This window comes from Acanthochromis polyacanthus, chromosome 2 (assembly GCF_021347895.1).
Source record: "Acanthochromis polyacanthus isolate Apoly-LR-REF ecotype Palm Island chromosome 2, KAUST_Apoly_ChrSc, whole genome shotgun sequence".
Taxonomy (NCBI): Eukaryota; Metazoa; Chordata; class Actinopteri; family Pomacentridae; genus Acanthochromis; species Acanthochromis polyacanthus.
Genome location: NC_067114.1, coordinates 47,962,810 through 47,985,977, shown reverse-complemented (window position 1 = coordinate 47,985,977; position 23,168 = coordinate 47,962,810). Strand labels below are relative to the sequence as shown.

Genomic DNA, 23,168 nt, shown 5'->3' with positions numbered 1-23,168 from the left:
TCTACCTCCACAGTTCTACAGAGGACGGTCCACATTTATCACTTTAATGGACTTTTTCAGAACTTCATCAGTCCAGCAGGTAGAACCATGAGATTTAGGAGGAGAAACATCTGAGTTCTGATAAAAACTGGCACTAAAATAACAAAAAATCTGGAAAACTACCACAAAAAGAGATCAAATCACCAACCAATGACCAAAATTACCAGAACGAAACAGAAAATCAACACAAAACGACAACATTTCCACCAAAAGATGCAAAATGAGCACAACAAAGGCCAAAAGTACCACAAAAAGAAACCAAATCACCAAAAGAGGGCCAAAGAAAACAGCAAATAAGCACAAAAACATCAAAAATCACCATAAAAAGATAGAAAATGACAACAAAAAGGCCAAAACTATCACAAATTGATGCAAAACCAGCACAAAAAAGCTAAATTTCAACGGAAAGACACCAAATCAGCACAGAAAGGTGCAAAAATTCCACAAAACCAGTCAAAACTACCACAAAACGACACCAAATCACAACAACAACAGGTGAATATACCACAAAAAGACACAACATCTCAGTCAAAGAAGCAAAATCAACACAAAGAACCATCTGCTTCTGTATCTGCAGCAACTTTACTTAATTTAGGTCAATTTTCATGATACTTTCAGCAAATTTTCTCTCATTTTGGATCATTGTTGAGTCATTTTGCACAAATGTTGAGTCATTTTCTCTAACATTTAAAGCTCTGTGGACTCATTTTGTGTCATTCTGCAAATTTTCTGTCAATCAGCTTCATTTTTGAGTCACTTTGGGTGAATTCTGACTCATTTTGGAATATTTCCTGTCATTATGGATCATTTTTGTGCCTTTGGGATAATTTCCGAGTCGTTTAGGACAAAGTTCATATCATTCTGATCTCATTTTTGAATTATGGATCATTTCTGACTCATTTTGGACAACTATAATGTTTGTCAGTTTTTACCAGAACTCAAACTTGAGTTCTGGTAAAAACTGACACCACATCAGATTTACTTCCATCCAGGTGTTACAGTCTAAAGATATTCCAGATTTGACTAATTTTGGATAATTTCCCAGTCATTTTAGACATAATTTCAGGTCCTTCTGAAACATTTTTGGAATCATTTCAGGAAATATTGAGTCATTTTTGAAGGTTTTTGTCATTTTTTGGACAAACTTTAATACTTTTGGGACAATTTAGCATAATTTTGAACCTCTTTTATCATTTTGAGCCATTTTTGACAAATACTGAAAAATTTGGGATGATTTTTGTGTAATTTTATCCAGGTTTCATGTAATTTGACCAATTTTTAGTTTGAGGTAAAAAACTGACACTAGATCAGTTTTACATCAGTGTGAACACTGACTCTGGTTTGTGTTTGTTTTGTCTCTGAGCAGCGTGTATCTGATGTGTAAAATGAACTGGATCTGATCATCCACAGACGTGCTGATCTCAGGCTGGAGGCTAAAGCTCTGCTTCATGAATAAAGGTCCTCCAGAAACCATCTGCTGCTGATGAAGCGCTGCAGAGGACTTTAGGTGGAGAACAGCCCGGCTCTGTTTCCAGAGGAGGCTGACGGTAACACGAGTCCCGTGAGAAGAGGAGCACGGTGTTGTTTTCATCTCCGATTCATTTCTGTTTCCTTGTCGTTGTTTGCATTTAATTTGCTGTAACCTGCTGCAGCCTGTTCTCCCCACAGGGATCATTGTTCCACGGCTCTGATCTTATCTCTGCAGACGTTCCAGCGATAACAGAATATGACAGATACCAGCTCTGTCAGGACACATCCTCAGAGGACCAAACCAAAGCGTCTAACCGGTCAGACGCCTTCCTCACGGTAGTTCACAGTCATTTAGAGCATCTCAGAGCTCTGCAGCAGGAAGAAGAACATGTCACTAATAATAAACACCCAACAGGTCATGTTCTCACTCAGCTGGTCTCTGGACAAACATCTGCAGCAAAACCAGGCAATAAATGTGAACTATTTATCAAAACACATCCACCGACATCATCAGTGAGAGGAAAAGCTGTCAGCATCTCCAGCATCATTTAATACAGAGCTTAACCCTGCTGTTGTTGTCATTTACCACAAAATACTGTTTACGCGTCTGAAAAAAGTTTAAAAAAATTAACAAAAAAATTCCCCAAATTTCTGAAAATTTGCAAAACCTTCAGGAAGAAAATTCCAATAATTCCTGAAAATTTTCCCTTAAAAGTTTTATCAAAAAAATTATTTGGCAAGAAAATTCTTGTAAATATTTTCAAAAAATGAGTAAAAATCTTCCAAAAAATCCTAAAAATATCTAAAGTGATTCCATATATATCTACATATACATATATCAGTCTAAACCAGGGGATCCAACATGAGGCCCGTGGTCCAAAAGTGGTCCTCCAGAGGGTCCACCATGAGGCCTGTGGACCAAAAGTGGTCCTCCAGGGTGTCCAACATGAGGCATGTGGACCAAAAGTGGTCCTCCAGAGGGTCCAACATGAGGCATGTGGACCAAAAGCGGTCCTCCAGAGGGTCCAACATGAGGCATGTGGACCAAAAGTGGTCCTCCAGAGGGTCCAACATGAGGCATGTGGACCAAAAGTGGTCCTCCAGGGTGTCCAACATGAGGCATGTGGACCAAAAGTGGTCCTCCAGAGGGTCCAACATGAGGCATGTGGACCAAAAGCGGTCCTCCAGAGGGTCCAACATGAGGCATGTGGACCAAAAGTGGTCCTCCAGGGTGTCCAACATGAGGCATGTGGACCAAAAGTGGTCCTCCAGAGGGTCCAACATGAGGCCCGTGGACCAAAAGTGGTCCTCCAGAGGGTCCAACATGAGGCCCGTGGACCAAAAGTGGTCCTCCAGAGGGTCCAACATGAGGCCCGTGGACCAAAAGTGGTCCTCCAGAGGGTCCAACATGAGGCATGTGGACCAAAAGTGGTCCTCCAGAGGGTCCAACATGAGGCATGTGGACCAAAAGTGGTCCTCCAGAGGGTCCAACATGAGGCATGTGGACCAAAAGCGGTCCTCCAGGGTGTCCAACATGAGGCATGTGGACCAAAAGTGGTCCTCCAGGGTGTCCAACATGAGGCCTGTGGACCAAAAGTGGTCCTCCAGGGTGTCCAACATGAGGCCTGTGGACCAAAAGTGGTCCTCCAGGGTGTCCAACATGAGGCATGTGGACCAAAAGTGGTCCTCCAGGGTGTCCAACATGAGGCATGTGGACCAAAAGTGGTCCCCCAGGGTGTCCAACATGAGGCCCGTGGACCAAAAGTGGTCCTCCAGGGTGTCCAACATGAGGCATGTGGACCAAAAGTGGTCCTCCAGAGGGTCCAACATGAGGCCCGTGGACCAAAAGTGGTCCTCCAGAGGGTCCAACATGAGGCCCGTGGACCAAAAGTGGTCCTCCAGGGTGTCCAACATGAGGCCCGTGGACCAAAAGTGGTCCTCCAGGGTGTCCAACATGAGGCATGTGGACCAAAAGTGGTCCTCCAGAGGGTCCAACATGAGGCCCGTGGACCAAAAGTGGTCCTCCAGAGGGTCCAACATGAGGCCTGTGGACCAAAAGTGGTCCTCCAGGGTGTCCAACATGAGGCCCGTGGACCAAAAGTGGTCCTCCAGGGTGTCCAACATGAGGCATGTGGACCAAAAGTGGTCCTCCAGGGTGTCCAACATGAGGCATGTGGACCAACAGTGGTCCTCCAGGGTGTCCAACATGAGGCATGTGGACCAAAAGTGGTCCTCCAGAGGGTCCAACATGAGGCCCATGGACCAAAAGTGGTCCTCCAGAGGGTCCAACATGAGGCCCGTGGACCAAAAGTGGTCCTCCAGGGTGTCCAACATGAGGCATGTGGACCAAAAGTGGTCCTCCAGAGGGTCCAACATGAGGCCCGTGGACCAAAAGTGGTCCTCCAGAGGGTCCAACATGAGGCATGTGGACCAAAAGTGGTCCTCCAGGGTGTCCAACATGAGGCATGTGGACCAAAAGTGGTCCTCCAGAGGGTCCAACATGAGGCCCGTGGTCCAAAAGTGGTCCTCCAGAGGGTCCAACATGAGGCCCGTGGACCAAAAGTGGTCCTCCAGGGTGTCCAACATGAGGCATGTGGACCAAAAGTGGTCTTCCAGAGGGTCCAACATGAGGCCCGTGGACCAAAAGTGGTCCTCCAGAGGGTCCAACATGAGGCCCGTGGACCAAAAGTGGTCCTCCAGAGGGTCCAACATGAGGCCCATGGACCAAAAGTGGTCCTCCAGAGGGTCCAACATGAGGCATGTGGACCAAAAGTGGTCCTCCAGAGGGTCCAACATGAGGCATGTGGACCAAAAGTGGTCCTCCAGAGGGTCCAACATGAGGCATGTGGACCAAAAGCGGTCCTCCAGGGTGTCCAACATGAGGCATGTGGACCAAAAGTGGTCCTCCAGGGTGTCCAACATGAGGCCTGTGGACCAAAAGTGGTCCTCCAGGGTGTCCAACATGAGGCCTGTGGACCAAAAGTGGTCCTCCAGGGTGTCCAACATGAGGCATGTGGACCAAAAGTGGTCCTCCAGGGTGTCCAACATGAGGCATGTGGACCAAAAGTGGTCCCCCAGGGTGTCCAACATGAGGCCCGTGGACCAAAAGTGGTCCTCTAGAGGGTCCAACATGAGGCCCGTGGACCAAAAGTGGTCCTCCAGGGTGTCCAACATGAGGCATGTGGACCAAAAGTGGTCCTCCAGAGGGTCCAACATGAGGCCCGTGGACCAAAAGTGGTCCTCCAGAGGGTCCAACATGAGGCCCGTGGACCAAAAGTGGTCCTCCAGAGGGTCCAACATGAGGCATGTGGACCAAAAGTGGTCCTCCAGAGGGTCCAACATGAGGCATGTGGACCAAAAGTGGTCCTCCAGAGGGTCCAACATGAGGCATGTGGACCAAAAGCGGTCCTCCAGGGTGTCCAACATGAGGCATGTGGACCAAAAGTGGTCCTCCAGGGTGTCCAACATGAGGCCTGTGGACCAAAAGTGGTCCTCCAGGGTGTCCAACATGAGGCCTGTGGACCAAAAGTGGTCCTCCAGGGTGTCCAACATGAGGCATGTGGACCAAAAGTGGTCCTCCAGGGTGTCCAACATGAGGCATGTGGACCAAAAGTGGTCCCCCAGGGTGTCCAACATGAGGCCCGTGGACCAAAAGTGGTCCTCCAGGGTGTCCAACATGAGGCATGTGGACCAAAAGTGGTCCTCCAGAGGGTCCAACATGAGGCCCGTGGACCAAAAGTGGTCCTCCAGAGGGTCCAACATGAGGCCCGTGGACCAAAAGTGGTCCTCCAGGGTGTCCAACATGAGGCCCGTGGACCAAAAGTGGTCCTCCAGGGTGTCCAACATGAGGCATGTGGACCAAAAGTGGTCCTCCAGAGGGTCCAACATGAGGCCCGTGGACCAAAAGTGGTCCTCCAGAGGGTCCAACATGAGGCCTGTGGACCAAAAGTGGTCCTCCAGGGTGTCCAACATGAGGCCCGTGGACCAAAAGTGGTCCTCCAGGGTGTCCAACATGAGGCATGTGGACCAAAAGTGGTCCTCCAGGGTGTCCAACATGAGGCATGTGGACCAACAGTGGTCCTCCAGGGTGTCCAACATGAGGCATGTGGACCAAAAGTGGTCCTCCAGAGGGTCCAACATGAGGCCCATGGACCAAAAGTGGTCCTCCAGAGGGTCCAACATGAGGCCCGTGGACCAAAAGTGGTCCTCCAGGGTGTCCAACATGAGGCATGTGGACCAAAAGTGGTCCTCCAGAGGGTCCAACATGAGGCCCGTGGACCAAAAGTGGTCCTCCAGAGGGTCCAACATGAGGCATGTGGACCAAAAGTGGTCCTCCAGGGTGTCCAACATGAGGCATGTGGACCAAAAGTGGTCCTCCAGAGGGTCCAACATGAGGCCCGTGGTCCAAAAGTGGTCCTCCAGAGGGTCCAACATGAGGCCCGTGGACCAAAAGTGGTCCTCCAGGGTGTCCAACATGAGGCATGTGGACCAAAAGTGGTCTTCCAGAGGGTCCAACATGAGGCCCGTGGACCAAAAGTGGTCCTCCAGAGGGTCCAACATGAGGCCCGTGGACCAAAAGTGGTCCTCCAGGGTGTCCAACATGAGGCATGTGGACCAAAAGTGGTCCTCCAGAGGGTCCAACATGAGGCCCATGGACCAAAAGTGGTCCTCCAGAGGGTCCAACATTAGGCCCGTGGTGCAAAAGTGGTCCTCCAGAGGGTCCAATCCGGCCCTCAAAGTGTAAAGATTCCAGAGAAGACATTAACTGCAGATTGTAAATTAATAAAACTATAAATTTAAAATAATTTCTAGACCATGACAAGTTGTTTGATCAGAAAGTAAAATACTAGATTGTTCACTGTTCTCTTGTCATATTTTGTAATATTTTACCTTTTTGTTGTTTGTTGTCTTTTATAGTTTTAGTTTTGTAATATTTAGTCTTTTTTGTTATTTTGTCGTTTTGTTTTTTTTCCATAATATTTTGTCTAGTTTTTGTTGTTTTATTGTCATTTTTTGTCATTTTGTGTTTTGCTCTATTCGTTGTTTTGTGTCTCGCTTGTGTCACTTGTCTATTTTTTGGTGCTTTCCAATTTTTTGCTGAATTTTTTATTTTGTTTTGTGAAGTTTGTCTAATTTTTGATCCTTCCGTTTCGTTTTTGTCATTTTGTATGTCATTTTTGTGTTTCCTTTTTGTCTTGCTCGTGTTTGTTGTCTTATTTTTGTCTTTTGTTTTTTTGTCTCGTTTTGTGTTGTCCATTTTTTGTCGTTTTGTGTCTCATTTCTGTAATATTTTGTCGTTTTGTCTCATTTCTGTAATATTTTGTCTCATTTTGTCGTTTTGTGTCTCATTTCTGTCATATTTTGTCTCATTTTGTCGTTTTGTGTCTCATTTCTGTCATATTTTGTCTCATTTTGTCGTTTTGTGTCTCATTTCTGTAATATTTTGTCTTGTTTTTCTTGTTCTTGGCTTTTTTTGTCATTATGATCATACGGTAAAATCCTCTGTGGTTCAGGTCCAGGTCTGACAGGTGAGATCCTCCTACAGAACAGCCTTCCACTTGTCCAGAAGCTTCTCCCGGGTTTCCTCAAGTCACATTAAAGCTTTAAAGCAGGAACTACCAGAGCTGGAGGTTTGTTCTAGTGGGCTGTAAAGGAACTCTCTCCTCCTGTGGAGTGTTTTCTCAGCAGTTCACACTTTCATGAGAGCAGCTGAGTCCTTCACAAACACCAGGTGTGAGGAAACAAAGGCGTCTGATAGCCGTGACCTTGACTGGCTTCAGGAGCAGATTAGACTGGAGGGTTTCTCACAGAGCAGGAGGCTGGAGGCTGGTTACTGACTCAAAGCTCATCTCCACCACTGAGAACCTCACAACAAAGCTTCTTTCTGACATTTTGCATCATTTCTGAGTCATTTTGAACAATTTTATTGTCATTCTGGTTCTCCCCTGAATGGAACACGTTTGAGTTCTGGACAATTTCGAATCATTTTGGAAAAAAATTCAGGTCCTTTTGGAGCAATTTTCGAATAATTTGAGTCATTTTGTAAAGTTTTTGTCTTTTTTGGACAAATTTTAATACTTACGGGACAATTTAGTGTAATTTTGGATCTCTTTTGTCATTTAGAACAGTTTTTGAGCCATTTTAAACAAACATTGAAAGTTTGGGACGATTTTTGAGTAATTTTAGCCGAGTTTCACACTATTTGACCTATTTTTACTAAAAAACGCATCTGAGTTCTGGTAAAATCTGATACCAGATCAGTTTTACATCCATCCAGGTGACAAACAGAATGACATTAAAATTGTCCAAAATGTCTCAAAGTGATCCATAATTAGAGAAAATGAGTCCGGAATGACATGAAGTTTGTCCTAAGCGACTCTAAAATGATCCCAAAGACTCAAAAATTATCCAAAATGACGAGAAAAGATCCAAGCTAACATTAAAGTTGTTGAAAAGTACAAGAAAACTGTCCTAAATGAGTCAGAATTTAAAGGCGTCTGATAGCCGTGACCTTGACTGGCAGCGAGCTCCTAGAGCAGATTAGATTGGAGGACGCTGCTTCAGAAGATCTTTTAAAGGCTGCAGTTAGAGCTGAACAGAGGTCCATCCAGCCTGATAGATCCTCCTACACCTTTAACACTCTGATCAAAGCTGAAACATCACAGCTTTACCTTCTGAAGAACTGCAGCAGCTTTAACCCTCTGAACCCAAAACACTCCAGCAGGAAGAAAGATCCACCAGACTTGGGGTGCAAATTATCAAGTAATTCATTAATCGATAGTTGTTTCATCTTATCGATCGATGATCGATTAACCCTTTACGCTTCAGTGCGTCGTAGGAGTACACCTACTAATTTGCATAGGAATTTCAAGAATGTCCGACGGCTGCAAACCCGATTATACAAACACTATACGCCGATGGAAAGCTTAGATTCTCATGAATCCGCCGGTATAAACCACTTTCAGATGTGATTACCACAGCGGGTGAGAAAAACACATTTGTCCGACAAAAACAAATATTCATCCATCCGTTCTCTATACACGGCTTCAACGCACACAGCGCGACTCACATTTCCGGGTTCATTACTACACACAAAAAAAAGATTCCACAAAAAACGGCCATAATCCAACCTTTTACATCCAGACAAAACAAGCCAGTAAACTATTTTATCCAAAACATGTCCTGAAGTCGTATAAAATCCCCGAATCGGTCGTTTTCAAGGAAATGCACCTCGCGATGCCCGTCCAATATTCCCGGTATTTTTCATAATTTTTTTTATTTAAAAATAGAATATTAGCGATTTTTTGTACTGAAAACGGCTGGAATTGACTGAAGCTTAAAGGGTTAATTGATAAGCGGCAATTTTTCTGAGAAGCTGAATTTCCCTCTGAATCAATAGGTTCCTTTCTACAAAAATGCTGTCTTTCTTATGAAAGAGAAAATGCAAATCATATTCCTTAATAAAAGATTTATTCTTAACAGCAGGGAACAACACATTCAATGGAACAGTCCGTTGTGAGGGCCACATTCGCGGTTGCAAGTTGTGTTTTTAACTCTGCCTTCTTCCTCGCGTAGCTTGCTTCCATGCGGGTGGTTATTGTTGTTCTAGAGGGAATATCGTATCCTGGCTCGATGTACTTTATTACCTCTCTAAACCTCTGTCCTTCAACGACATTTACTGGCAGCATGTCTGCAGTAACCGTGTCACATATCCGCTGGGTAATGCCCTCTGCCTTCGTGGAGTCACATGCGCTTCGTCTCAAAGCTGCGGTGATTGTAGACTGAGCTACTCGCTCCTTGCAGCACAGCTGAATGTGACGTATTGAGGTGATAATTTAGCGAAGTTGTGGAGGAGTTGTACTTTAAAATACTTCCAGATTGTGCATTTGGCGTCTTTGTCGTCATTAACCAACTTAAAGTGGTTCCATACCGACCTCCGTCTTGTCCTCTTCATCCTGCCAGCTTACCGCTTCTCGTTTGTCTTGTTGTTGTTCTCTTGTGTTCCTGCGTGTGCGTCAAGGACGTCTGGCATCAAGCGCGCCCTCATGTGGGCCGGCGGGGAATTACAAGTGCAAAATGCAATTAATTGCAATTATCATATTTTAATCGAGTAATGTCTTATCGACAATTAATCGATAATCGATTAATTGTTTGCATCCCTACACCAGACTCCACCATGGACCTTCTGGAGCTTCAGTCCTTCAGATACTGATCTGAGACGTTCACAGGACAAAACATTTCAACTTTAGATTCTGACCTTTAACCAGCTAAATGTAGAATTTCTACTTTCTCCAGAAATAAACCAGTAGCTCCTCCAGAACCCTGCAGAACACGTCTCCAGAAATAAACCACCAGAACCCTGCAGATCACGTGAAAAAGTTGTAAATCTGAATCCTGAAACAGTGATATATCAATCTCCTGCAGGTTCCAGAGTGAAGTAGGTCAGATCCACCCAGCAGGGATCTTCTTCTTCTTTTACGGTGTTAAACTGGTACGGCGTTCAGGAGGGGGTTTCCAGTCTGAGCTGAGGGGCTTCAGGTTTCAGGAGGGAACATGAATCCTGAGAATCTCTGTGAGCTGGACTCTGGTGGATCTGGTCCAATGACAGCAGACAGGAAACATCTCCTGCTCCACAGACATCCCAGTGTTTCCTGCAGCGACCAATCAGCTGCTTCCACTGACATCTGACCCCTAAAACAGCTTCCTCCAGGACCGGAGCCCACTGGGTCAGTGTGGCAAACATGATCCACATGATCCCTCATTAGTCTCTAGTAACTCCTTCAGAGGAGTCAGAGGAGTCTTGGTGGCCTCCCTCACTAGGAGTGTTCTCCAGTCTTCATGGTGTAGTTCCATCCAGGAGTTCTGATCCTCCAGACATTACTTTGTAGGAATTTGTTTCAGTTTGACATTAAAGAGTCTTTTTGAAAAAAAGTCAAATTAAATTGACCCTGATTTAACGCTTAACCCTTCCATGGCGGGTGAACAGTTGTTGTAGGAGCTGGAGAAGAAGAAGTGTGATTTCCTGCTGCCAGACTGTCCCCGAACGCTCCATGAGTGTTTAGTGTTTAGAGTCTAACCTCCATCCATCAGTACCTTCCATTACCACACATTCCTACTCAACCCCTCAGTGTTTTTACCCAGCAGCCCCTGGACGAGTCCAAACATCTCTGATCTACAGAGGAACAGCCTCAACACAACGTCTTCTCAGAGCTTCAGTCACTTCATAGTTTTATCCACCTTCTCCTCCTGCAGCAGTCTGGTTCAATCATTTCCAGATGTGTTCCAGGTTTAGAGTTCCATCATTGCAGCTGTTTACCTTCTAAACTAAAACCAATGAAAACATCCTCCATGACAGCAGGCAGACAGAAGAACTTCTCCTTCCAGACTCATCCTGGAACTCTGAAGGCATCACTGGGCCAAACCCTCTGAACCAACTCTGTAGTTCTGGTCTGGTTTATGAGAATGAGGTGACTGATGTAAGGATCTATGATTAGTTTATTCTGACACAGTTCAGTTTAATATTCTCTGGATGACTGTAAACTGGTCATTAACTCACTGCTGCTTCTTCTACATCCTCCACTAGAGACAGGGCGATTTCAACACATTAAATATTTAAAATAAAATCTCCACAAACTTAGTTTTCATGAGCTCTCACACATGATGCCATCATCCGTGACGATGATGGCGTCATGGCTTTAGATGATGAGGCTAAGAAGAAGGCATGGAAACAGCACTATGAAACATTGTTGAATGTAGAATTCCCTTGGAATCCAGATGACCTGTCAGCAACAGATCCTGTGCATGGTGCCCCCATCTTGATCACAGAGAAGATGGTCAAAGAGGCAGTCCAAAGGATGAAAGTGGGCAAGGCAGCTGGCCCCTCGGGAGTAGTTGCTGAGATGCTAAAAGCATCAGAAGAGAGATGCACTGGCCTCCTCACTGAACTCATGAACCACATCATCATAGAGGGTCACATTCCTGCAGATTGGGACGAAAGTTACATTGTGAACTGCTACAAGAGTAAGGGCGACGCGCTCAAGAGAGGGAACTACAGAGGCCTGAAGCTACTTGACCAGGCTATGAAAGTGCTGGAAAGAGCCTTAGAGAAGCTGATCAGAGAAATGGTGAACATCAACGAGATGCAGTTTGGGTTCATGCCTGGAAGAGGAACGATTGACGCCATCTAGGGCTGCTCAATTAACTGAATTTTAATCACAATTATGGCTCCAGCCGATCTCAAAATTAATGTAATCGAGGAAAAAGGATTATTTGATGTTTTCCACTATTGGACGCGCATGCGAAACTCAACCGCGACGCCGACGCCGACGCCCCCACCCCCGTGTGTGTGGAGATCCAGCCAGGTGATTTAAGGACTCGTGAAGATGGCAGAGGGGGAGTCTGAAAAGCGGCGCTTAGTTGATAAAAAAGGTAGAACCACTTCGTTAGTGTGGGAACATTTTGGATTCGAACAAGACGATGTGGAGCAGAAACGCATATTTTGTAAAATCTGGTTCAACACGGTGGCTGCACCGCAAGGCAACACGACCAACCTCTTCAACCACCTCAAACTCAACCATAAGGTAATTTATGACCAACTCATGAAAAGGGAGAAAGACAAGAGCACAACTCCCACATCGACGCAGGCGTCTATCAAAGATGCACTGTACAGTGCAACTCCTTATCTGTCAAGTTCCGAAAGGCACAAAAAAATAACAGATGACGCTGGATACTTTTTAGCTAAAGACATGTTCCCCATTAGCACAGTGGAAGGCGAAGGCTTCAAGAAGTTGGTCAATACTTTGGATAAGCGTTATTTTGTGCCATCTCGTCACCGTTTTAGCAGAGTTGTTCTGCCAGCTATGTATGAAAAATGCCGAGCAAAAGTGGCAGAAGAGGTGACAAAAGCAGCAGAGTTCGCCATTACATCAGACCTTTGGTCTAGCCGCAGCATGGAGCCATATATCAGCCTCACCCTCCATTACATCGACGCTGATTTCAAATTGAAAGCGAGATGTCTCCAAACGGCCTTTATTCCTGAGGACTATTCCTGAGAATATCCATCCATCCGTTCTCTATACACGGCTTCAACGCACACAGCGCGACTCACATTTCCGGGTTTATTATTACACACAAAAAAAAAGATTCCACAAAAAACGGCCATAATCCAACCTTTTACATCCAGACGACACAAGCCAGTAAACTATTTTATCCAAAACATGTCCTGAAGTTGGTATAAAATCCCCGAATCGGTCGTTTTCAAGGAAATGCACCTCGTGATGCCCGTCCAATATTCCCTGTATTTTTCGTCATTTTTTAATTTAAAAATAGTATATTAGCGATTTTTTGTACTGAAAACGGCTGGAATTGACTGAAGCTTAAAGGGTTAACTTTATATCAATATTAGCTTATAAACAACTTTTACAAATGAAATGTTTCTTCAAAAATATATTCTCAACAAGTATGTTGTGCAATGAAAATACCAGACTAGATAGAAAACTGGCTAAAAATTAAACAAATCATGTTAATTTTTCAGAATCACGACCCACTGTACGAGACTATATTGTTAGAATATACCATAGTTTGGTGTAGTGTTATTTATTTAATAATATCATTAATATTATTATTTGTAATCTCAGAGAATGCAATGAAAGATCCCAGGATCAGCTGTGCAATGGGGGTCTGCAAGAAGATCGTCAGCAGTTTTTCCTACAGTTGGGAAAAAAAAGAGGGATCTTGCAGTGGCACAGAAGCAGTTGAATCTGCCTGAACACTCCCTGAAGACCGAATGTCCAACCAGATGGGGATCGAGGCAGGCCATGGTCGAAAGGGTCCTTGAACAACAGAGGGCCATCACCCAGGTCCTGTCTAGCGACCGGAAGCTGAGCCATCTCGCCCTCTCCTGGCAGGACATTGACGTACTGGAGGCTATCAATAAATCACTCAGCCCTATGGTTGAGTTCACAGATGCACTTTCGGGGGAGAAATATGTTAGTGTGTCTGTTGTGAAACCAACCCTCCACCTCTTCAACAACTCCCTTTTGGAATTTCAGCAAGATGACACAGATCTTACCAAAATGATTAAAAAAAAAAAGCATATTAAGCTACTTTAACACCAAATACAGCGACATAGCAACACAGGAGCTGCTTGACATGACCTCTGCCCTGGATCCAAGATTCAAGCTCAAATATGTCGCCCAAGACAACAGAGGATCGATTGAAGAGAGACTGAAGTCAGAGATGAAGGAGTTGATGACTGCCAGTGCCACAGTGGTCATAACAATAACAATAGCAATAATAATAATAATGATAATAATAATAATAACAAAAGCAAATATTTTGTTCTCTCTTAGGAGAAAGCCCCTCTTGCGACAGCTGCAATGTCTGGTGGTACAGAGGAGGCTGGTGCACAGAAGAAGAAGAGGAAGGGCCTGGGCGGCCCACTGACATGGTGGAGAGATGCCCAAAGGCTGTACCCAAGACTGTCGCAACTAGCAAGGAAATATTTGTGTATTCCAGCTACCTCTTCCTCTTCAGAGAGAGTCTTTAGCACGAGTGGAAATGTTGTTTCCTGCTTGCGCTCCTCTCTGAAACCTGATCAGTTTAACAGGCTGGTATTTCTGGCAAAAAACCTTTAAGACCAGAGGCCCTACCAGAATTTTAGTTTAATGTTATTTGCTTTGTTTTTCATGTGTCCTAATGAAGTCCATGATGATGGTAAATGGTCTGTATTTATATAGTGCTTTACTATACCTGCAAGGTACCCAAAGCGCTTTACATGATACATCACATTCACCCATTCACACACACATTCACACACTGATGGCGGAAGCTGCCATGCAAGGCGCTAACCACGACCCATCAGGAGCAATTCGGGGTTAGGTGTCTTGCTCAGGGACACCTCGAGCACGACGGGGCGAGGATCGAACCTGCAACCCTTCAGTTGCAAGACGGCCACTCTACCCACTGAGCCATGCCGCCCCATGTAATGATGGACGTTTGACCAGCCTTTACAGATTTAATGTTCACTAAATGCTGTTCCAAACTTGTTCAATAAATGCTGTTCCAAATTCAAAGGCATAATCGTGTAAATAATCGTGATTTCAATATTGACCAAAATAATCGTGATTATGATTTTTTCCATAATCGAGCAGCCCTAACCCCATCTTTATTGTACGCCAGCTTCAGGAAAAGTATCTTCATAAGAACTGCCAGCTCTATTTCGCCTTCGTAGACTTGGAGAAGGCTTTTGACAGAGTCCCAAGGCAGGTACTGTGGTGGGCTATGAGAAAGTCAGGAGTGGAGGAATGGCTTGTCCGTACGGTGAAAGCTATGTACAGCAATGCTACTAGCAAGCTACGCGTCGGCAACACCTACAGCAACCCCATCAGAGTCAAAGTAGGCGTACATCAGGGCTCTGTCCTAAGCCTACTGCTATTTATCATCGTCTTGGAAGCTCTCTCCAGAGAGTTTGGGATGAAGGCCCCCTGAAAGATGCTCTACGCTGATGACTTGGTCATTATCACGGATGGCATCGAGGAGCTGAAAGCCAGACTGACCACGTGGAAGACACACATGGAAAGCAAAGGACTGAGGGGCAACATGGGAAAGACGAAGATACTGTGCAGTGGCAAGGATTTGAACATACTGAAGGACACCAGCAAATTCTCCTGTGGTGTATGCAGAGCAGGGGTTGGCAGGAATTCCATCTACTGTGTAGGCTGCTCCCACTGGGTGCATAAGGCCTGCAGCGGCACCCAGGGCAGGCTGAGAGAAGATCCAACCTTTCGCTGTCCCAGATGCAGAGGCCTGGCAAGGCCTATTGATGGATGCCCTTTCGACCAGCTTGACATACAGTAGACAACCACAGCCTGGAAGTCGTCGACAAGTTCTGTTATCTCGGTGACACGATCAGCACTGAAGGTGGAAGCCTGTCCAGCATCACAAAACGCTGTAGAGCTGCGTGGGGCAAATTCAGAGAGCTGTTGCCTATCCTCATCTGTCGCACCCTAAGTCTGCTCACTAGAGGAAGAATCTATGCCTCATGTGTCCGCAGTGTTATGTTGTATGTCAGGGAGTGCTGGGTGATAAGAAACAAGGAGCGCTTTAAGCTGCTTCGGAATGAGAGGGCTATGATTCGGTGGATATGCGGAGTAAACACCCAGGCACATGTGGATACAGCCATACTGTACAGCAAACTAGACCTAGTCCACCTTGAGGTCATCCTTAGAAGGAACAGGCTTCGCTGGTTTGGGCACACATACCGCAGCCACTCCTGGATAAGGAAGTGCCAAACACTGGAGATAGAAGGTACCAGAAGTAGAGGGAAACCATGGAAAACATGGATGGATAATGTTCTGGAGGACCTTCATTCCTGTAACCTTACAGTCGACATGGCCAAGGACAGGGATGAATGGCGACAGCAAGTTCGGGCTACCACCTGACCGTCCAACCCCCTCGAGGGGAAGAATGGACTCTAAATGCATGATGATGATTATTCCATCATACATCATTCCCTTCATAGTTATAAACTAAATATAAGAATAAAATTATATTAAAATAATTTCTAAATCTGTCGGGATAATCTCTATAGTTATTAAAACTGTAATTTTTATATCAGTTCTTAACTATATTACTATACTAGTGACTCCATAATGAATCACTCTGTAGGGTCTCAGCATTAATAAGTTTTACAGTAAGCTAATATTTAGTCTCAGTGTAGAGTTTAATCATTTCTCAGGTAGAATCACACCTGACATGTCAGTTTATTTTGGTCAGACCAATCAAAATCACTTCGCTGTCTCAGACGTTCTGTATAAAAACACTTCTTTATCACTTTATGTTTGTCTGAATGAGTTTCATTAGTTTAACTGTGAAGGTACTACAGTGGTAGCTAGTGTCCTTAGAGTTATACGTAGATCAATACCTGAGCCGTATTGATTCTGTATCAGAGCAAAGCCACAAACATTTTAAATGAAAACACGATAAAACAGACGTGGAGATGAAAGAACGACCTGCAGACAGCAGCTCCACTCTGACATCTGAGGATTCATCCAGCACATGAACTTCTAAGCAGAACTCTGAGTCAGGAGGAGGTTCTGCTTCATGTCTGACCAGCCAGTCACCTTCACACCAACACGCCCAACACACACCGTCTCCACGGCAACACGTCATCCTGCTCAGGTGTGTGCGTCTGAGTCACGCTAATGAAACAACAGCCTCATCACAAAGCCTCCACTGTTACCTGAGCTCACCTGGTCAGCCTGCAGCTCTGGAGCTCTTTTAAACATTAAATAATAAATAATAAACAGATTAATTAACCATCAGGAGGGAAACAGGTTTTAGTTTCTACTCACAGAAAAAAAAGAAACACTAATCTGATATAATAAGATGACAAAGTGAACAATTAATCTAAGAACTGAACTTATCCTGAGTACGTTTTAAGGAAAACTTATTTTCTGCACATCACAAAAATGTTTTCCATCACTTTCACTGATTTACTGTCACTCAGTCGACCAATCACACAGCAGACTCATCACCGTGGAAACCCAGAAAATGAACCAGAACATAAACAACAGGACACACACACACACACACACACACACACACACACACACACACACACACACAGAATGACTGTTTAACTGAAAACACACACACCTCAGGACAAATGTTTGAAGAATACACCTTAATGAAACACAACACCCTGCTGTCCCCTCCCCCTACACACACACACACACACACACACACACACACTCTAAGTGCTGCAGTGTATGCAAGTGTGTTATTTCACCATGTTGTATGCAGTGTGTGTGATCTCACCATGCTGTGTGTGGTGTGTAGTCGCTGTACTCCAGTGTGGAACCATGTTCTGTGTGTGTTCAGTCTGTCGTCCCGTCAGCTCTGATTCTGCTGTAACTCTCAGACTCTCACATGTGAAGCTCCGCCCAACAACCATTCACCTATGAAGCTCCGCCCACCATCCGGCAGTCATTTGTCATAGGACCTGCCCCCTCCTCCTCTCTGCCTCCCTCTGCTGGATGAGTTTAGTTCACAGTTTACTGATTAGTTGTTTACATTTACTGTGTTTCCTGTTGAACTATCATCATTTTCTCTGTTAACTTTTTATTCAGCATCTGTGGGAAACATTCAGTAAAATCTGAATCATCTGGTGGTAAATTTACACTTGAAGACAACAGGAAGCAGCTCTTTAATCTGCTCAGCTGAATCCAACATCTAGACTTCTATGAACACCTAGACCTCTATGAACATCTAGACTTCCATGAACACCTAGACCTCTTTGAACACCTAGACCTCTATGGACATCTAGACCTCTATGGACATCGAGACCTCTATGGACATCGAGACCTCTATGGACATCTAGACCTCTATGAACACCTAGACCTCTATGAACACCTAGACCTCTATGGACATCTAGACCTCTATGAACACCTAGACCTCTATGAACACCTAGACCAGTGGTTCCCAAAGTGGGGGTCCCGACCCCCCGGGGGGTCGCGGTACCCCTCCGTGGGGGTCGCGAGATGATTTCCAGAACAGCAAAAGAAAAAAAAAAGAAAAAATTTTTTCGAGAGGGCCTTTAAATTTTTATTTTATATATTTTTTTGTTGCTGAAATATCTGTTTAAAATAGTTAAATAACTATATGAAAAAAAAAGTTTTTTTTTTGTTATTATTATTTTAACATTACGTCAATTACAAATGAAGTTTACGTCTATGACGCAGCATACGTGCCCTTCGTTTTAATCTTAATGCTAGAGCTAGCTTTCTGAAGTTGCGATTAAGACCTTTATCAAAATGAAACGGTGGCTAATATCCACAACTCAAAAACAGAGTGAAGTTGAAAAGCCAGATTTGCAAGCGGCAAGGCCTGATGACAGAGCAGGAAGCACCGTGGGAACACCAGAGAAGTCTGCGGAGGACTGCGACACAGAACCGCCAGAGCATCGCCCGGCAGCGGCTAAGGTGGGAGCCCGCCAAGCCCACAAATCGGACACTTCTTCATCCAAATCAAGAAAATACAGGGATGAATTTATTAAGTATGGATTCGTGTGTCACGTTGTAAATGGTATACAACACCCACAGTGTGTAGTGTGCTCGGAGGTCCTTGCTCACGAGAGCCTTAAACCGGTGAAAATGTTGAGACACCTGACGACTAAACATCCTTCACTTGTGTCAAAACCAGCAGAGTTTTTTCGCCGAAAGGAGGGAGAACTAAGAGGGCAAAAGAGGGTCCTAACTAAACAAACTACAATCCCTGCCAAAGCTCAGAGGGCTTCATATGAAGTGGCATATTTAATTGCTCAAGCAAAAAAGCCTCACACAATTGGAGAAAGTTTGATCAAACCCGCCGCAGTGGCGATGAGTCGAGTCATGCACGGGGATAAAGCCGCCGCTGAGCTGACACAAGTCCCGCTGTCAGATGGGACAGTATCCCGCCGCATCAGTGAGATGGCACAGGACATCAAGACTCAGCTCATTGATGCAGTGAAAGAAGGAAAGTATACTTTACAACTGGACGAGTCAACTGACGTTTCGCATTGTGCCCAGCTTCTTGTTTTTGTGAGATACGTTTTTAAAGAGAAGCTTAATGAAGAAATGCTCTTTTGCACGCCGCTGGAAGGAGCGTGTACAGGCGAGGACATTTTTAACAAACTGGACAGCAAGCTAAAAGAAGAAGGTATGTCCTGGAGTGAGTGCTTATCAGTGTGCACAGATGGAGCAGGGGCAATGCTGGGGAAAAAGAAGGGGTTGAGAGCACGAGTCCAGCAAGTTGCCCCTCACGTCTGCTTTACCCACTGCATTATACACAGAGAAGCCCTTGCATGTAAATCACTGAGTGCAGAGTTAAAGCACGTCCTTGACACAGCAGTGAAAATCGTGAATTATATAAAATCACGTCCGCTTAACACCAGACTGTTTGCAACCCTCTGTAACGAAATGGGAGCGGAGCACCAAGGCCTCCTGTTGCACACAGAGGTGAGATGGCTTTCCCGGGGAAATGTACTGAGCCGCTTGTGTGAGCTGAGGGAAGAGGTGCGCATCTTCCTCGCCGACCAAAGATCACCTCTCGCAGAACACCTCTCTGATCCTGACTGGGTAGCAAGGCTGGTGTATTTATCATCTGTTTTTGGCAAACTGAATGGGTTGAATATGTCACTGCAAGGTGAAAACACAAGCATTTTGACCCTCAATGACAAAGTGCAAGCATTTGTGCGTAAACTGGAGCGCTGGAGAGAGCGCGCTGAAGCTGGACATATGGACATGTTTACTGAGCTGGATGATTTTATTGAAGAAAATGCTTTGAGTGTGAACATTGTAAGGGCGTCTGTAGCGGATCACCTTCAGTCTCTTGTGGATCATTTTAAAAAGTATTTCCCAGAAGAAACTGCTCCTGAAAGGCATGATTGGATCCGATCCCCGTTCACTGCAAAAACAAATCATTTGACATCTGACTTTGAGGATGCGCTGATTGAACTTTCATCTGACCGAACCCTGAGAGCGCTTTTTGATGCCAAGAGCCTGGATGAGTTTTGGATTTCGGTGAGGAAGGAGTACCCGCAGCTGTCTGCAGCAGCATTGAACACACTGATGCCATTTGGCTCTACGTACTTATGCGAAAAAACTTTCTCTGCACTGACTTACATCAAGAACAAGCACAGATCTCGACTTAATGTGGAGGACGATCTCCGAATTGCCGTCTCCAAAATCAAACCGAGACTGGATCTTCTTTGCTCAGTGCATATTGCCCACCCATCGCATTAGGTGAGTTCTTCAAACACGCAGTAATTGTTGTGCAGCACTGCTCATAACTTTGAATAATCCGTCGCACTGCTGTGCTGTTTTAGACTGACAAATGTTTACCCGTAACACTGCTAATCCACATTTAACAGTTTCTTTTTTACTTTTGGACATGTGGGGGAAAGGGGGGTCGCGGGTCTCCTATGATCCTATTTTGGGGGTCGCGGCCTGAAAAGATTGGGAACCCCTGACCTAGACCTCTATGGACATCTAGACCTCTATGGACATCTAGACCTCTATGAACACCTAGACTTCCATGAACACCTAAACATCTATTAACACCTAGACCTCTATGAACACCTAGACCTCTATGAACATCTAGACTTCCATGAACACCTAGTCCTCTATGAACACCTAGACCTCTATGGACATCTAGACCTCTATGAACATCTAGACTTCCATGAACACCTAAACATCTATTAACACCTAGACCTCTATGAACACCTAGACCTCTATGAACATCTAGACTTCCATGAACACCTAGTCCTCTATGAACACCTAGTCCTCTATGAACAACTCGACCTCTATGAACATCTAGACCTCCATGAACACCTAGACCTCCATGAACACCTAGACCTCTATGAACACCAACATCCAGACCTCTATATATCTGGTTCTAACACCTGAAGACAGCCCACTAAATGTCCATCTCCATGTGATGTTCTCATTAAAGCTACTATTTGATCACCAACAGCTGATTATCTACTGATCGACTAGAGCTGATTCATTAATTACTGCAGCTCTGACCAGAGTAGCTCCAAACACTGGATGCTCTATTCAGAAAATCTGCTGTGTAGCTGCAGTGTTCTGATGGACCAACCAAACCTCTGCTGGATCCATTAGGACTCTAACACGTCCCACATGTGGCCACCAGCAGCTGACTGGGAACAAAGACCAGTACTGAGGACAGACTCCCACAGCTCCCAGTTTGAGACCAGCTGGAGACAAACAGCTGCTGCCATTATCAGAGCTGCAGAGGAGGAGAGGATGTGGAGACTGAACAGAACCTGAGCAGAACCTGATGTATCTGTCACCTGGAAACCGGTTCATCATGGACCTGATTCAGATTAGCATGGACAACACTGTTTCATTATGGGAGTCGTACTGTATGAAGTCTACCAAATCTGATTAGGGTGAAGAAGACGAAGACGAAGAAGTAGAAGAAGAAGAAGAAGAAGAAGAAGGAGAAGAAGAAGAAGAAGAAGAAGAAGAAAGAGGCTTGGATTTAAACTGATCTGGTGTCAGTTTTTACAAGAACTCAGATGTTTCTCCTCCTAAATGTCATGGTTCTATCTGATGGACTGATGAAATTCTGAGGCTCAGAAATTATAGAAAAAAAGTCCATTAAAAACTGATGAATCTGAACCCTCCTCTACGGACTTCAAGGACCTGAAATGTTCTAAATGATCCTAAACTTGAAGACTGGAAGCAGGAAAGGACAACGTCCCCTGGAGAAAGTTGTAGAGTAGACCTACCAACAACTGGAGAAAGTTCTAGAGTAGACCTACCGACAACTGGAGAAAGTTCTAGAGTAGACCTACCAACAACTGGAGAAAGTTGTAGAGTAGACCTACCGACAACTGGAGAAAGTTCTAGAGTAGACCTACCAACAACTGGAGAAAGTTCTAGAGTAGACCTACCGACACCTGAAGAAAGTTGTAGAGTAGACCTACCAACAACTGGAGAAAGTTGTAGAGCAGACCTACCGACACCTGGAGAAAGTTCTAGAGTAGACCTACCGACAATTGGAGAAAGTTCAAGAGTAGATCTACCGACAACTGGAAAAAGTTCTAGAGTAGACCTACCGACACCTTAAGAAAGTTCTAGAGTAGACCAACCGACACCTGAAGAAAGTTGTCAAGTAGACCTACCGACAACTGGAGAAAGTTCTAGAGTAGACTTACTGACCTAGAGTACGGGACATTCTCCTCTATGGACTTCAAGGACCTGAAACTCTGGAAATATTCCCAGTCTGAAGGTGGAACTCTGATCATTGATAAAGTTACTAGAGATGAAGAACAAGAGGAGAGTGGTTGATATTTGCTAGAGGTCTATAAATAAATTGATACAGGGTGACCCAAAAGTTTGGAAACAAATGAAAAGTCTATAATCCAAATAATATATGTTATTTCAATAAATCAGTATCACAGATATACAGCCTAGTCGCGCTAGACAACCCATGGCAACGAATTTAATTCTCTGCCAGGGTGGGTCTAGTTACCCTCCATAAGGCTCGAGGCTGGATTCTCCTAAAACTGGCCGGACCAATCACCATGAAGTGTAGAGTCAGAAGGCGGGCGTAACGAAGTGACGACAGAGGCGCGACGATTCTGACAGAAACAACCGGCGCACAATAAACAGTTATCTTTCGACTCGGCTTTGGCTACAGCCCTTAAAGATTTGAAGCTAAAATTCAACTTGAAAGATAAACAAAGGACGGCACTGAAGTGTTTCATTGAGAAGAAAGACGTATTTGGACTTATGCTGACGGGATATGGCAAATCCTTAAAGCTCGTGTCCGGAGTTTCCGTTTGTTTTCAATTTATGTATCATTGTTTAACAAAGCTTAAATGTGTTAGTCTAGTTCGATACTATAATATAATGTTAGTATGACGCGATATGAAAATTTATTCCTGAGCTCCGCCTTCCTCTCATAGACCCCCATGTTATTCCAAAAAGCGCCGGTCGCTGCCGACCAATCAAGTTCGAGCTTCAGCTTTGTCATGCTGTCAATCAACGGTTACGCGCACAGCAAGCAAGCCCATGCAGAGGTGGGCGAGCTACGCACTACGCAACCGCGCGCACATTTGTTTTGCTCGTGGAGGAGAGAGCATCAGGGAT

The 23,168-nt window shown here is 44.9% G+C and overlaps 1 protein-coding gene across 2 annotated transcripts in view; it reads right to left on the bottom strand.

The window, feature by feature from the left end:
* Positions 1 to 17,421, bottom strand: part of plekhg4 (pleckstrin homology domain containing, family G (with RhoGef domain) member 4) — an 82,424-nt gene extending 65,003 nt beyond the window's left edge. For both annotated transcript variants that reach the window (XM_051959814.1, XM_051959812.1), the window contains exon 1: positions 17,329 to 17,421. In XM_051959814.1, the coding sequence (XP_051815774.1) occupies positions 17,329 to 17,331 (3 nt within the window). In that variant the 5' untranslated portion in view covers positions 17,332 to 17,421. The remainder of the gene's footprint in view (positions 1 to 17,328) is intronic.
* Positions 17,422 to 23,168: the final 5,747 nt, after the last annotated feature.